The 12,815-nt window shown below is 45.9% G+C and overlaps 1 protein-coding gene across 1 annotated transcript in view; it reads right to left on the bottom strand.

Moving 5' to 3' along the window:
- HPSE2 (heparanase 2 (inactive)) overlaps window positions 1-12,815 on the bottom strand; it is a 106,916-nt gene that overhangs the window by 83,115 nt on the left and 10,986 nt on the right. Inside the window, exon 3 of the mRNA XM_058029217.1 lies at window positions 10,738-10,899. Coding sequence (XP_057885200.1) covers window positions 10,738-10,899 — 162 coding nt within the window. The remainder of the gene's footprint in view (window positions 1-10,737; window positions 10,900-12,815) is intronic.

The following is a 12,815-nucleotide window of genomic DNA, read 5'->3' as shown; positions in this document are numbered from 1 at the left end:
AGAGCATGGACTGCATGGGGGACTCCAGGACTCAAGGGGCTCTTACTTACAGGATTTTGACTCTTTTCTTAACTTGGAAAAAGTGTTAAAGAGTTTAATTAACTGTGCGTGCCGCACAGTCCCATCCGTGGAACAAGGAGGGCTGGCAGAGAAGCCAGTGCAACAATATTTGCTGCTGTCCTTGTGTTCCCCATAAGAGAGCCCTTTCCAGAGCCAGGAGCACTGGGAACCAGTTAAGGAAGAAAAGAGCAAGGGGTAAATAATAAATGAAGGGACAGATGGAAAAAGGGTTAGAGTGAGCAACCGGAGAAGCAGCGCTGGGAAGCAAACTGCGTTCCCAGCAGCAGGCAGTGCCCCCTCGGAGCAGCCTGGGGCAGCAGCCAGGGCCCAGCCACAGAGATTATCCCGCTGCTCCCCGCCAAGCCAGGCTCACCAGCCACGCCTTTCCACTCTTCCTGCTCTCCCCAGCAGTTAGCCCAGCCACAAAGCTTCGGTCTGTTGGATGGATCCTGCACACCACAGTCCCACATCCCGGATCCCGGGCTGCAAGCTCCTCAGCAGCTTGCAAATACCACCCCGGCAAACACACAGGAATGGTGGCTGGAGGGATGAAACCAGTGATACTCCTACAAACGATAATCCTGCAGCAAAATGTCACAATTTGCCAGAGAAGTTTTTAAAAATGCTAAGAACTCACCAGGCATAGAGTTTCCTGCTCTGTCCACACAGGCATCTACCTTCCCCGAGTCTGTATTTGAGCCAAGTTAGTGGGATCGTAATCCAGTCAAAAACACATACACAAGATGCTTCAACATCTCCAGGCTGAAAAAAAATTCTAATTAAGTTATTGGAAAGAAAATACAGGGCAAAAGAAACCAAAGGAATATTTGAAGGGGATTTTGGTTGGGGTTTTTTTGTTTTGCTTTCAGATGATGGCTAAAGTCAGCATATTCCACCACCATGCTGGAAGGGGATTTTGGCAGGAAACCCATCCTTAGGCAGTGGTATAGATAGCAATAACAGAAGATAATATAGCCCATGATTGTAATGCCAAAGAAATAGCAACCAACTGCAAATTACAAAGTATAGAAAATTAATGCAGTATTTAAAAATCATGATGAAAAAATTCATGCCTTGCTGAGTTATGAGTGGAAATTTAAATATAGAGAAAAGAAGGGAAATGAAGAGACATAGCTGTGCTATTTTGTGCACATGGTAAAATTATCAGTGTAACTATGAAAATATACATATAGGCACTCTGTAGTTATGAAAAAATATGATGATGAATTAATCATAAGAGGATTATATAATCACCATTTACTGATGACCAAGACATGAATTAGATAACATCTGCTTTAGATAAACACTATGAAATCACCTACCCTGGATAATTTGCACCTCCAAGTGCACTAAGGAGATCTCTGACCCGTTGATGCTAATTTTTAATAAATCTTGGAATGCCAAGTAATTCTAGAAGGGTAGGTGAGCCCTAACCCCATGCTGGTGCTTTGGCAGGACTTGCTGACCTAAGGACCAACAGCCAGTCAGGCTGACAGCAGAACTTGACAGAGTAATTAAAAGATAATATGCAAATCTACCAATAATTCATTATATTCATGTCTCAGCTAATTACCAGCCAGCATATGTTGTACACAATCGAGTCCTGTCTAACTGATGTTACAACTTGATTTAAGAACTTGCATTAATAGAAGTAATTTGCCATAAGTAGATGGACAGAAGTGGCTAATGAGACAAAAACCTATCTATTGTTTGCTTCCCATCCCACAGGACATTGTTTTTACCAATCATTCAGATAAATACAAGATCCTTAGAGGCAGCTTGCAGATAGCACAAATGAAGGTTAGTAAATAACGAACAAAACAGCTTCATTTATCCTGTGATCCAATTTGTATGGCTAAATGGCCACCATCCAACCAAGAGTGCTTTAATTCAGCCAAGCACAAGATAATACACGTACGGAAAAACAATATAGAGCTTGTATCTCCAGGATGGAAAAGTCTGTCCTGCATGGCCACAGGACCAAGAAGGAGGTATGACAGGACTTTGGCAAAATGAAGTTTGAGGAGCCAAATCTATTCAGCTTTTGAAAGAAAAATCCACAAGGTTTGACTCTGCATGTAGGCATTACATTAGTGTGGGAGGTAAAGGGGTTTCTAACCTGGTGGTCAGAGGCAAGGCAAGTTCTGGGGGTTGAAAGTCAGAGTTAGGCGTGGTGCTGACAAAGAGAAAAAGTAACATTAGCCCAGCTGAGGATGAGAAACATCACACAAGAAGCTCCGGAGGATCTTGAGGCCCAGCATAAAAGCAGGGGGTGAAAGTCAGTAGAACAAAAGGCAGGTATAGAGACCGCCATGTAATGTAAGACTGGGAGGAGCCCGGACACTGGCACACCAGGGGTCTGCTTCAGGCTACAAAATCAGGGAGATTGGATGCATGGGCTTATTGGGAGCATCTGAAACACAGAACCTGCTGGTAATTAGGGACCTTTAACTGCCCACACATTTGCTGGGAAAGGAAGACATCAGACACTGCCTTGCTTCAAGTTCCTGGAATGCACCAATGAAAAAAAATTGAGAAAGAAGCGACAGGAACAAAACTAGCCAAGAGTCTCCTTGAGGTTTGATTCTCATCAGCAGAGAAAAACTGGGGAAAGCCATGAAGGTGGAAAACACCACAGGCAGGGAAGCCCAAAACGAGTGTTTGTACTTGTTTGAAAAACAATGGGAAATAGTGGCAGAATAAAAATAGTGCTTTGTAAGGACAGAGGCTTCAGTAATCGGAGAGGGCTGGCAAGCGAGATTTTGCTCCAAATGAAAAGGGAGTTTGGGAAAGACAGTGTTTTGTAAACACACAGCAAGATAAGGGAACAGATGTAAATTATCTTAACGCAGGGGTACAATTAGGGTAATTCACAGACTCCTCCGTGGCTTGAAGCTTGCAAAGGAGAAACGGCAACTCCATCAGGCTGATGTGGATGAACACAAAGGAGCAGCACCAGGAGAGAGGGACAGAGCGAAGGAGCCGAGTGCTCCACAGAAACTGCTCCCAGCAGTGACTGCCAGTGGTTACCAGGAGACATTTGATAACTACATCGGTGGGAAGAGACAGACCAAAGAGTTCAGCACCTCCTGAGGAGGGAGAAAAGGTTAATAGATTGCTTTATGACACTGAACAAGCCACAAGCCCTTCCAAAGCTATTAGTGCGTGTCAGCCCTCCCCCTCTTCCACCAAAATCTGTTTTCTGTTAGGTTTATGTGTTTTCTTTATTCTCTACACAGCACCCAGAACTGGCTGGTTCTGGTAATGACATTACATATTATAATGCATGTATAACTGCTAATTTTAAGATTTGCAATTTATAAAATATCTTCTCTTGTGCAGTTAGTTAAATTGGACAGCAAATTGAATTTAATAAATCCTGAACACGTCACAAGAAGCCATATTTCCCACAGTTACAAAAACAATAACCAAATCAGATAATGAGAAAGCCAAAGTGTGGCTTAACAGACTAGAGGGTGTCACCTGAAAAAGAGATTCACCTTCATGACCTCTCTCACACACACACATGCTGTCAGCACAAAACGAGTTGTGAAACTACTAATTAGGGTAAGAGAAGGCAGGGGATCCCAGGGGTTTGGCTCACAGCTGTCTCAGGAAGCAAAGAGGTATAAATTGGACAGAATTTCACAATAGCCAACAACTCACAGAGTTAAAGCAGGAATGCTTAATGCTTTTTTTGGTTCAGACTTCACGAAAAGAAGGATAACATAAGGACCACAAAGTTAATGCAATTAAAAGAACCAGAGTAGAAGGGTAATGTATAGCAGCACCTTAGCAGAACGAAAACTACAGAAGTCTGATCTTTTAAAATAGGTGGAGGTCCGTCAGCAACTATCTGCAGGAATTCCTGGAAGATGAATGAGGTTCTAAAAGATCAGAAAAGGGCAAACATAGTGGCTATGTTCAACAGGCTGAAAAACCAAGGAAATTGCAGGCCAGCCAACATAACTTCAATTCCTGGAAAAATTTTGAAAGAAATCATCAAACAATCCATCTGCAAGGAAGGGCTGGAAGTAATAGCCCTGCCATGTGAAGGCAACCTGGCTTCTCTTTGATGGAGCAACAAGGTCTCGTGAGTGAGATAGAGGCAACAGATGTTCTGTACCTTTACTTTCTCAAGGCTTTACCTTCAGTTCTGTACAACATTTTAATTAGAAAATTAGGAAAATAGAGTCAAGATTAAATTCCATGTGGGAAATGCACAGCTGGTTGGGAAATGGTACACAAAATTGCAGGCATGAACAAGCAATATTGTAGAAAAAAAAGTCCATGATTATACAGACAGAAGTGTCACGCACCAGGTACATGAAATAACCCTGCTGCTTTTCTCAGTCAAGAAAGGCCTCAGCTACAATATTGGTCTCTTTTCAAGGCAATGCACTTAAAAAACATCCCAGACCCAATGGAGAGAGCCCAAGGGACCCCAACAAAACCCACAAAAAAATTGTAGAGGGTTGAAAGGGATCTCAAGATGCAGAATCAGCTACGCACGTGTCATTCAACTTGAAAATAAAATGGACATGAGAAAAGAGCAAATGAAAGGCAGTTGTTCAGTGCAGAGAGCAAAAGTCTTCAGGGAAACATGATAACAAGCCTCAAATATGTAAAAGATTTCTGCAAAGAGAAAAGGAGTGCTGTAAGCTGTTCTCCATGTCCATGGGGAGAGGACATGCCATCATGGGCTTAAACTGAAACAAGAGATTTTAAAAATACCAACTCCGTGATGACACAGCTATTACACCCCAGAACATCACTGCCATCACAGAAGGTTTGAAAACAAGGACAAAGCCACCTCATTTGAATCAGTCAACAGTGATGTCCCCACAGCCTGAGCAATGCTGGAGCCTGGCAGCTGAGCCCCAAGAGGCTGCAGGCTTTACACGGACATGCCCAGGAACACAATATATTTCAGCTACAGCAAACTCCCTCAGAAGGCTGTGTAGTAAAAACAAACAGCCACTTTGTTTCAGAATGAGCTCATATAAACAACTGATAATGGCACAAAAACACACAGTTACCCGAGATTGTTTTCCAAGATTTATTTTTCCCAGCACTATTTCATTGGATCTGATCCCGAGATCTCAGAAGACACCTGCAAACTATCCTCAAAAGGTTGGCACCTCTGCTGTCATTAACTGTGGGCTCAGTGCAGACAGTGATTTAATGACATGACAGTTTTCCTGGCCCCCTCCTCCCAGGAAAGCCTCCAGTGTTTCACAGCAGCTCTCTCCCCCTCTTTCCCTCAGGAGCTGATGACATTATTGTGTTCCCTTTGCTGACAGGACTTCCCCACCAGTACCCCAGTTGTGCTATTCAAGGTAACAAGTCCTAGGTAACTATTTCCACTGAGGTTTTAGCTTTGAATGCCACTTTTTTTTCTTTGAAGGGTTCAAGCCCCCCAGAGTTTGACCGACTTTCCAAGTGTACCAGCTGGTCACACAAAAGATATTGCCTCTTCCCAGACACCTTTCCCCAAGCAGAGACCAGGTACAGCTTTGCCATGGAAAAGGCTAGAAGATGCCCTCTTGAGGTCCTTTCTAGATCTATTTTGTACAAGGCTGTGGATAATGTGTGTGATGTAAGGGTCTGTGATGGACAGAAGGGCAGAAAGCTTGATGCCAAAGACACTCCCAGGCCTGCTAGACAGCCCCAGGGCACACTGTCCTTGAAGGAAAGCTGGAGAGCCAGTGCAGTGCAGACATCCCAGTGCAGCAGCCAGTGAAACAGCTATGACGCAGATCACTGCTGTGCAGAACACGGAACACTGAGGTTTCTGATCTCAAACAAGATGCCAAAAAGGCAAAGAAGCTGTACTTACCTTTGCCACAACCCTGTCAGGTACCATCTCACAAGGCGGCCCACTCTCCAGTCCCATGCAGGTAGGTGTAGCTGGGGGATAAAACCTATCTGAGGAAAATTCCAGCAAAAATAACCACAGGCACAAAAAGCACACCCCACCCCATGACCTGCTTCCTACACACACCCTCTTGCAAGGGGCAGCCTCTGAGCCATGGTTCTCAGACCCAGCACTCCATGGGATGAGCCTCAGTCCCTACAAACACGTCCTGCTCAAGGACCACTGTCTCCCAGAGCCACAGCATTCAGCAGGAATCACAAAACCACCAGGGGAGGTTCACAAGTGCAGGAAACCCACATGCCACAGGTGCTCAACCTGAGCCCAGTGATTCCCTGCCAAACAACAAGTCCAACTGGGGCTCTCACTGCCTTTGGGGAGAAACAAAAAACCTATTTCTGCAGGACAGTATCTCAGTAGCAAGCTCTTCACAGAGACACACTGCCCTTGGCTCTGCTCTGTGCCTCCCACAAGTGTGTTCTGCAGTAGCCTCACATAAACTCTGCTGCCCTACCCTCATTGTTTCACTCATCCCACAGTACACATCCTGCTTGTGAAAAGTGGATGTGCACTCTGTCACCACCACCATACACCCCAAACCACTTACCTTGGGCAAAGAGGGTCTCTGCAAGGCTGATAACCTTTCCAAAAGTAGACTTTTTCAAGGAAAAACCTCCCAGAGAGATCACAACTGCTGTTATGGCAGTGTTTAAGCTATCTAATTAGTGATGGGGCAGCGGGATGCCAGCGTAAAACTGACTGCAGTGTAGGACATAGACAGTGAAATGCACTCTCCAGCAGCTCTCTGCTTCATCTGAGTTTAGTCCCTTCCTTCCAGTTCTATCTGAGTTTAGTCCCTTCAAGTCTCTCTCAATGCTGTGGGGAGGGACACTGATAACACACTCAGAAGGATGTGACCACAGAGGGTCACCTGGGAACCTTACAAACTGTGTGGGGAGGGTCTGCCCCCTTAATCACCCCTTTTAGAGGCTGTGCTCTATGATATTACAGGATGGAGAGCTCCCAGCACACACCTTCCAGTATCTTCACTGGCTTCTCAGGGCAGCTGTGGTGTGGCAGGACAGGCCAGAGAGCTCTCATCATCAGTCTCTTAATGCAGTGAAGCAACGTGTCACAGTTTCAGGCAGAAGGCACAGTAGAAAGTTGTTTCTCCATGTTTCAGAATGAGCAATGGGGCACTATTTTGTTTCCTCTGGATGGGGAATCCTAAAGAGAAATTTATAGTCTGTGCTTGTTTCTTGGGAAGCCACAGTTACAAAGGGGCCAGTTTTTCGCTTGCATCTATGGACCTGAACAGTTCCCTCTTCCACAGGCTTAACAGGCTTCACTTGGGAACAGTGCAGAAACCTGTGGATGTCCAGTCTCTTAGACTACAAGGACAGCACACTGCCCCTGCCCAAACTGGCACCACAGGTGGAAGAACTTGGATTTAGTCTATTGGAGCCTGATGCTGTCCCACTCCCCACAAGCTCACTCTAAATCTGCATGCACACTGTGTCTCACTGCCCGGGGCAGCTCCTCACACCTCACCTGCTCCCAGCCCAAGGTTGTGCTTTCTGGCCCTCCCCCACCTCCACCCGGATCCAGGGCTCCAAAATGACCCTCCTGTCACCTGAACATTTCTTCTGAGGGCTGCAAAGGATGGGACCCTGCTGTGACAACTGCAACTTCTAGCCCAGCTGATACAAAACATAACAAGAATCGCTGCTTGCTCTGTGAACAGTGAAGGAGCAAAGAAGTATTTCTAGGGAAAGATCCCTTCTCCTGCCTTGTCCCAGGGCAGGCTGAGCTCAGGGTTCCCAGAGCACAGCAGGCAGTGCTGTGCACTCCCCACACTGTACCACAGACTGAGCCGGGAGCACGAGAGATGCCGATCTGTGAAACAAGATACCCATCCCTGAGCACGGCAGGGAAACTGCAAAGATTAATAAACCTCAAAATATTTTACAACATTTAAATAGCATGGTCACAGACCAAAGGCAATTGTTCATGTCAGGGAGGCAGGCTCAGTAAGCCTGGAAAGATCACATACAGAAAGCAGAGGCAAGATGCGAGAGAAAGCCTGCAGACAGGAGCCGAGGAAGGCTCGACGAGAGAAACCAAAGTGGTCTAAGCCAGAGTCTCACATGTGTTCCTGGAGGAGTGAGAGCCAGAAAGACTGCCTGGTTTCACTCAGTCTCAGTTGTGTCTTAGCACAAAAACACACATTTCATTTTAAGACACCCTCTTACCTTGGAAGTACCTGCTGCTGTGAGCAGCTTAAATCCCAGTATAACACAGCCCTGCCTGATGCCTGAAATAAGGAGCACACTGGGAATTATGTGCAACTGGTGAATAGATTTGGAAAAGTCCTCAACTTACATTGATGCCACAGAGACTGCATGCCCTGCACTCTAAGAGCTTTCATTCCTAAACCCATGAGGGTACTGCTTGAAAGTTTGTTGGCAGAATCCATTGCCCACCCTTGCAGGTAGAGTGGGAGGCCTGAAAGTCTTTCAAATTGTTCATGTAACTATATTACCTGTGAGGAGGAGGAGGAGGAAGAAGGGAATGGGACTTTTTATCCAGATCACTACAGTGGTAGTGGTAGTGATATGGGAATAAAAATGCCACACAGTAGTATTTCTACTCTCAAGGTCTCCTAGAGGAGCTATCCCATCATAAAGCACCTTTATTCTCATATGACTTGGGCAAGATAGTCCATTTACATTTTCTGGGTACAATTGAAGAACTAGCAGTAGTAGGGGCCCTCTCACCCAGAGGTGTGGGGTTCAATATTGCTCCAGTCTGGGCTGGACATTGGAGGTCATCCACAGCATGTGCACTGCATGAGGCCAAGTGACTCCTCAATACTTCCCTGGGGGAAATCCTGTTCTCAAGGATCCCATGGATACTCCATGGGGGAAACCCTGTTCTCATGAATACTCCATCCCTGCAAACTCAAGTCCTTCACTAGGGACTCCCTAAACCACATCTGCATTCTTACTCCTGCACCTTGCCTCATGACCTGGACACTCCCTATAGCACTGTACAAACCCACTGTGCAGAACAAAAAGAAGTCCTCAAGCAAACTCTGTCTGATTGAATTTTGAAGGTAAGAAATGTCCTTCTGCAACAGATGTACAACCCCCTTTACCCACCCCAAACACCAGATCCATCACAGAGAAGGGAAATATTTACACAAGTTAGTAGAGTTCCAGTTAAATATTATGCTTAGCTGTCTAGAGACCATGTTCTCAGACTATGTCTATGAAATAAAAGATTAAACTTCATAACAATTATGAAGTTGTTCTGCTCACATTCAAAGGGAGTTAAAGAACATTAAAATAGTTCTTTGGGTAATATTCTGGTGAAATTGCTCTCTCCACCCTGGAGAGTTAGAACTAAAACCTTCTGAACTATCCTGTAAACACACTTGGAAAGGCTAAGAGCTAAGCTGATAACCAGGTAGCACCTCTGCTCTGCAGGTTCTGTAAAAAATGTGAGCAATGCCAGAGAGCTTTTGAAGCAGCAAGGGAAGGAGGATAGGGGAGAGCAGCTTCACTTCTCGAGGGAAGTTTGTTTAGTGGAAAGTAAGCAAGTTGTCAGGGGAAAAGCTGACAATGTTGATTCCAGCAGTTGTACTGGGAATAAACAGCCAAGTGGATTACGTTACAGAGAATGAGAAACGGCTCTGAGGATCCCAATTAAATGCTGGGCCTTCAGGAACGATGCGACTCAGCTACAGGGCCCCGATATCCAGTGACCCCCTGGGCTGAGCCTTTCAACAGCGCTGGTGTCACCATCCCACCTCCGTGGGGTCCCCGAGAGCTCCAGCACAGCTGATGTCCCCAGGAGAGGCAGAGCTCACTGCTGAGCTTCAGGGCAGGGGCTGGGCACTGAAACAGGGGTGGCAGCAGAGTGGGGGAGGTTGTGCAGGACTGATTTGCCTCTCCCAGCCCAGCAGCAGGGGAGGGCCACCATGGGTTTTGCCATCTCCTCCCCAGACAGAGCACAGGGCCCTCTCTCCTGTAAAAATAAGATGCCTGCCTGCCTTTCACAAGAAAGGGACTTATCAAGAGGAAAAGGGGGGTCTCATTTGATTTATTAGTCTCTTCCTCCTTCCCATCGTCTGTGGCTCATCCAGCTGTAGTGATAATGAGAAGAGATATGAGAGGACCCTCTTGGCTGCTGGGATACCATCCTTCTGCCCACTCACTGCCTGAAGACATCAGTCCTTTACAAGCACCATTAAATGTGCATCCAAAATGTGGCAGTCTCCTCCATCGAGATTCTATTCCCTGGATAATACAAACAGTTGCCAGAAAAAGAGTATCCTCTCATCTCTGTCTAGGCCATTATCCCTTTATATTTGCTCTTTAATATTTACTGGGTTCACACAAAGTGCATGCTCTGGAAAGAAAAAAAATCAGCTGCAGCTTAAAGGACTCCAAATTTAGTAATTGCTGCAGCCCCATCGACGTGAACAGTTAGCAGGGAGATTTCTCCAGCACTTCACATGCCGTGGTATTCTGCTTAGGTCAGACTGTAGAAAATGTTCTGTTCAGGGGCACCAAATCTGGAGTGTTTGCATAGGTGCCAGCTGCAGAGGCCTTATGAGTCCACCTCCAGTTCCTGCTGGTCCTTTCCCTCCCAATACCCAGTAACCCTGGTAGGAAACAGAGGCAGCCAGAGAGATGCTGATTCATACAGAGGCGAGGAACCCGAGGGTTTTAACACACCTGTGAGTTAGCAAGAACCAGACCCAGCTCCTGGCTCCAGAGCTGGTCTTGCAGCCTTACCTGTTAGTGTGAGGTTGCTGTATGTGTTTGAAAACTGCTCCTTTAACAAAACCAAGTGCATCTGAGCTGCCTTTTCCCTCTGTAGCTCCAACATTATGTCAGGATGCTGGGCGATCTTACAGCCTTTCTGCTTATCCAGGGCAATGTCGCTGCGAACAATGTCTACAGCAAAAGGGAAAGAAAAGAGGGAGATGGCCAAACCTCAGCTTTCATTTTCGCCAGATGCCTGGATCAGCTCCAGCCCATATGACAGTCACACAATCATCACTCGGCAAGAGCAACCCAACAAAGGGATCCAAACCCCCTGGATCCACCTATCAAATGACCCTCCCCAGCCCAAGTCTCCTTTTCTCCCACACAAAGCTCAAGTTATATGCTCACAGAACGTCCAGACCCTTCCATCCTTCACCTGCCTTGCTGTTGGTCTCTTACAATGCTGACCCTTCCCTTGTAGGAGAGTGCAAAATCTCCCAACATTTATATTACAACCCTGTTAACATGTGTATTTGACACTAAATAATGAGAAAATATTAAATCCCATTCCAGTAACCCCTGGCTTCCACTTAACCTTGCCTGTCAAAGAGGTGATGAAGAAGGCTTGTTCTCACCTTGTTTATCCTCACTGCAGCTATCACAGGTCAGCATGGCTTATGACTCTGAACAAGTGTCTGTATCCTTCTAAGGCCTGACATTCAGGAGGCAGAAGGATTATCCAACAACTGTTTTCTCTTCATACAAGCATTTTCTAAGTCATAATTGTGAGACAAGAATATTATAGTCCCTACCCTAGAACCACTCACCTGCTGGGGAAAGGGAATGATGGAGTAGCAAGGCAGAACAAAAATCAAGTAAGATCTGGCAGTCTAAGCAGAAGGTGAGTGGTGCAAACTAGTCCTTGCTAGGTCCCTTATGAGTTTAACAAACTCTGTAACATGTTCAGATCCACAGGCACCAGATGCTGTCTATTTCTTACAAAACCTCAGGCGGCCAGCTCTGATAAGCAATGATTGAAGCTGGAATTCTTCCACCACATTGCATAAAGACACTTTCCCTCACAAGGCTGATCTTTGCTTGGTTCAGTTCCCATCTAGCTAGAAGCTGCTGAAGAAGCTTGTTGTCAGAAGAGAGTCACACCTTACTCCACACACACAGTCCAGCTCCTTTATTGTTACACACATTGAGAAACACCAAAGTTGCTTCCAAAAGTCATGCTCCTGTTTCTCAGGTTCAGCAAACTTAGGTTCAAAACTCTGCTGTATCTTGGGCTGGCAGGGAACTGCCTCCAAACGTGGTGGAGGATTGGAAGCCACATTATCTTCCTGTCTCTGAGCCTCATCCTGGAGTCACAACACATTTTTGTCCAGGCTGTGTTCTACCCCTTTTCTGTGTAGTCTGGGATGAGTAGAGCTTCTCTAAAGGCTGTCTGAAACAGACTGCTCGGAATGTCAATGTCATTAAAGTACCCATGGTCTGTAGTTAGTCATGTGAGTTCTCCCCTCCACCCACAGCTAGCATACTCAGGAGTGGATACTGGGCAGCATCCAGATACCATGAAAATATGGTACAACATTTCCACACCCAGCACAAGGGCATCAGTGAGATGGAGCAAGAGGAAGGACTAATGCTCCTCTGCTGCTAATGAGCATGGACCCTCACCTGTGTGCTTTAGTGCACATTCTCTTGGGTAGGCACTGAGTGAGACTTGGGGTTATCCAACCTTTGCCCAGTTAATGAATGATAAAATCCTGAACTCCTGTTGTGTGAAATATTTGGAAACTGAAGACTGAGAAAACACAACCCAACATCTGTACCACACGAGAAAGACTATTGCTACCATTGCTGGAGTAACCTAGAGCCCATGACCTCCCTGGGTGATGGATTTCCCTTCCTACAGAACTGAAGGCAAGAATTGTACATCTCCCAATCCCAAGGAAAAATGAAGACAAACACATCAACGAGGCCCTGAAGGAGGAGAAGACTGAGAGGCAGACAGGTTTTAGATGGTCAACATGCTGTCTGCAATTCTCTTTAAACTGCTGTAAGGGTGTCCAGGCTGGGTCAAAACAAATTTGTTTCCT

The sequence above is a fragment of the Melospiza georgiana genome, chromosome 8 (assembly GCF_028018845.1).
Source record: "Melospiza georgiana isolate bMelGeo1 chromosome 8, bMelGeo1.pri, whole genome shotgun sequence".
NCBI lineage: Eukaryota > Metazoa > Chordata > Aves > Passeriformes > Passerellidae > Melospiza > Melospiza georgiana.
This window is presented reverse-complemented; position numbering and strand designations above follow the sequence as displayed.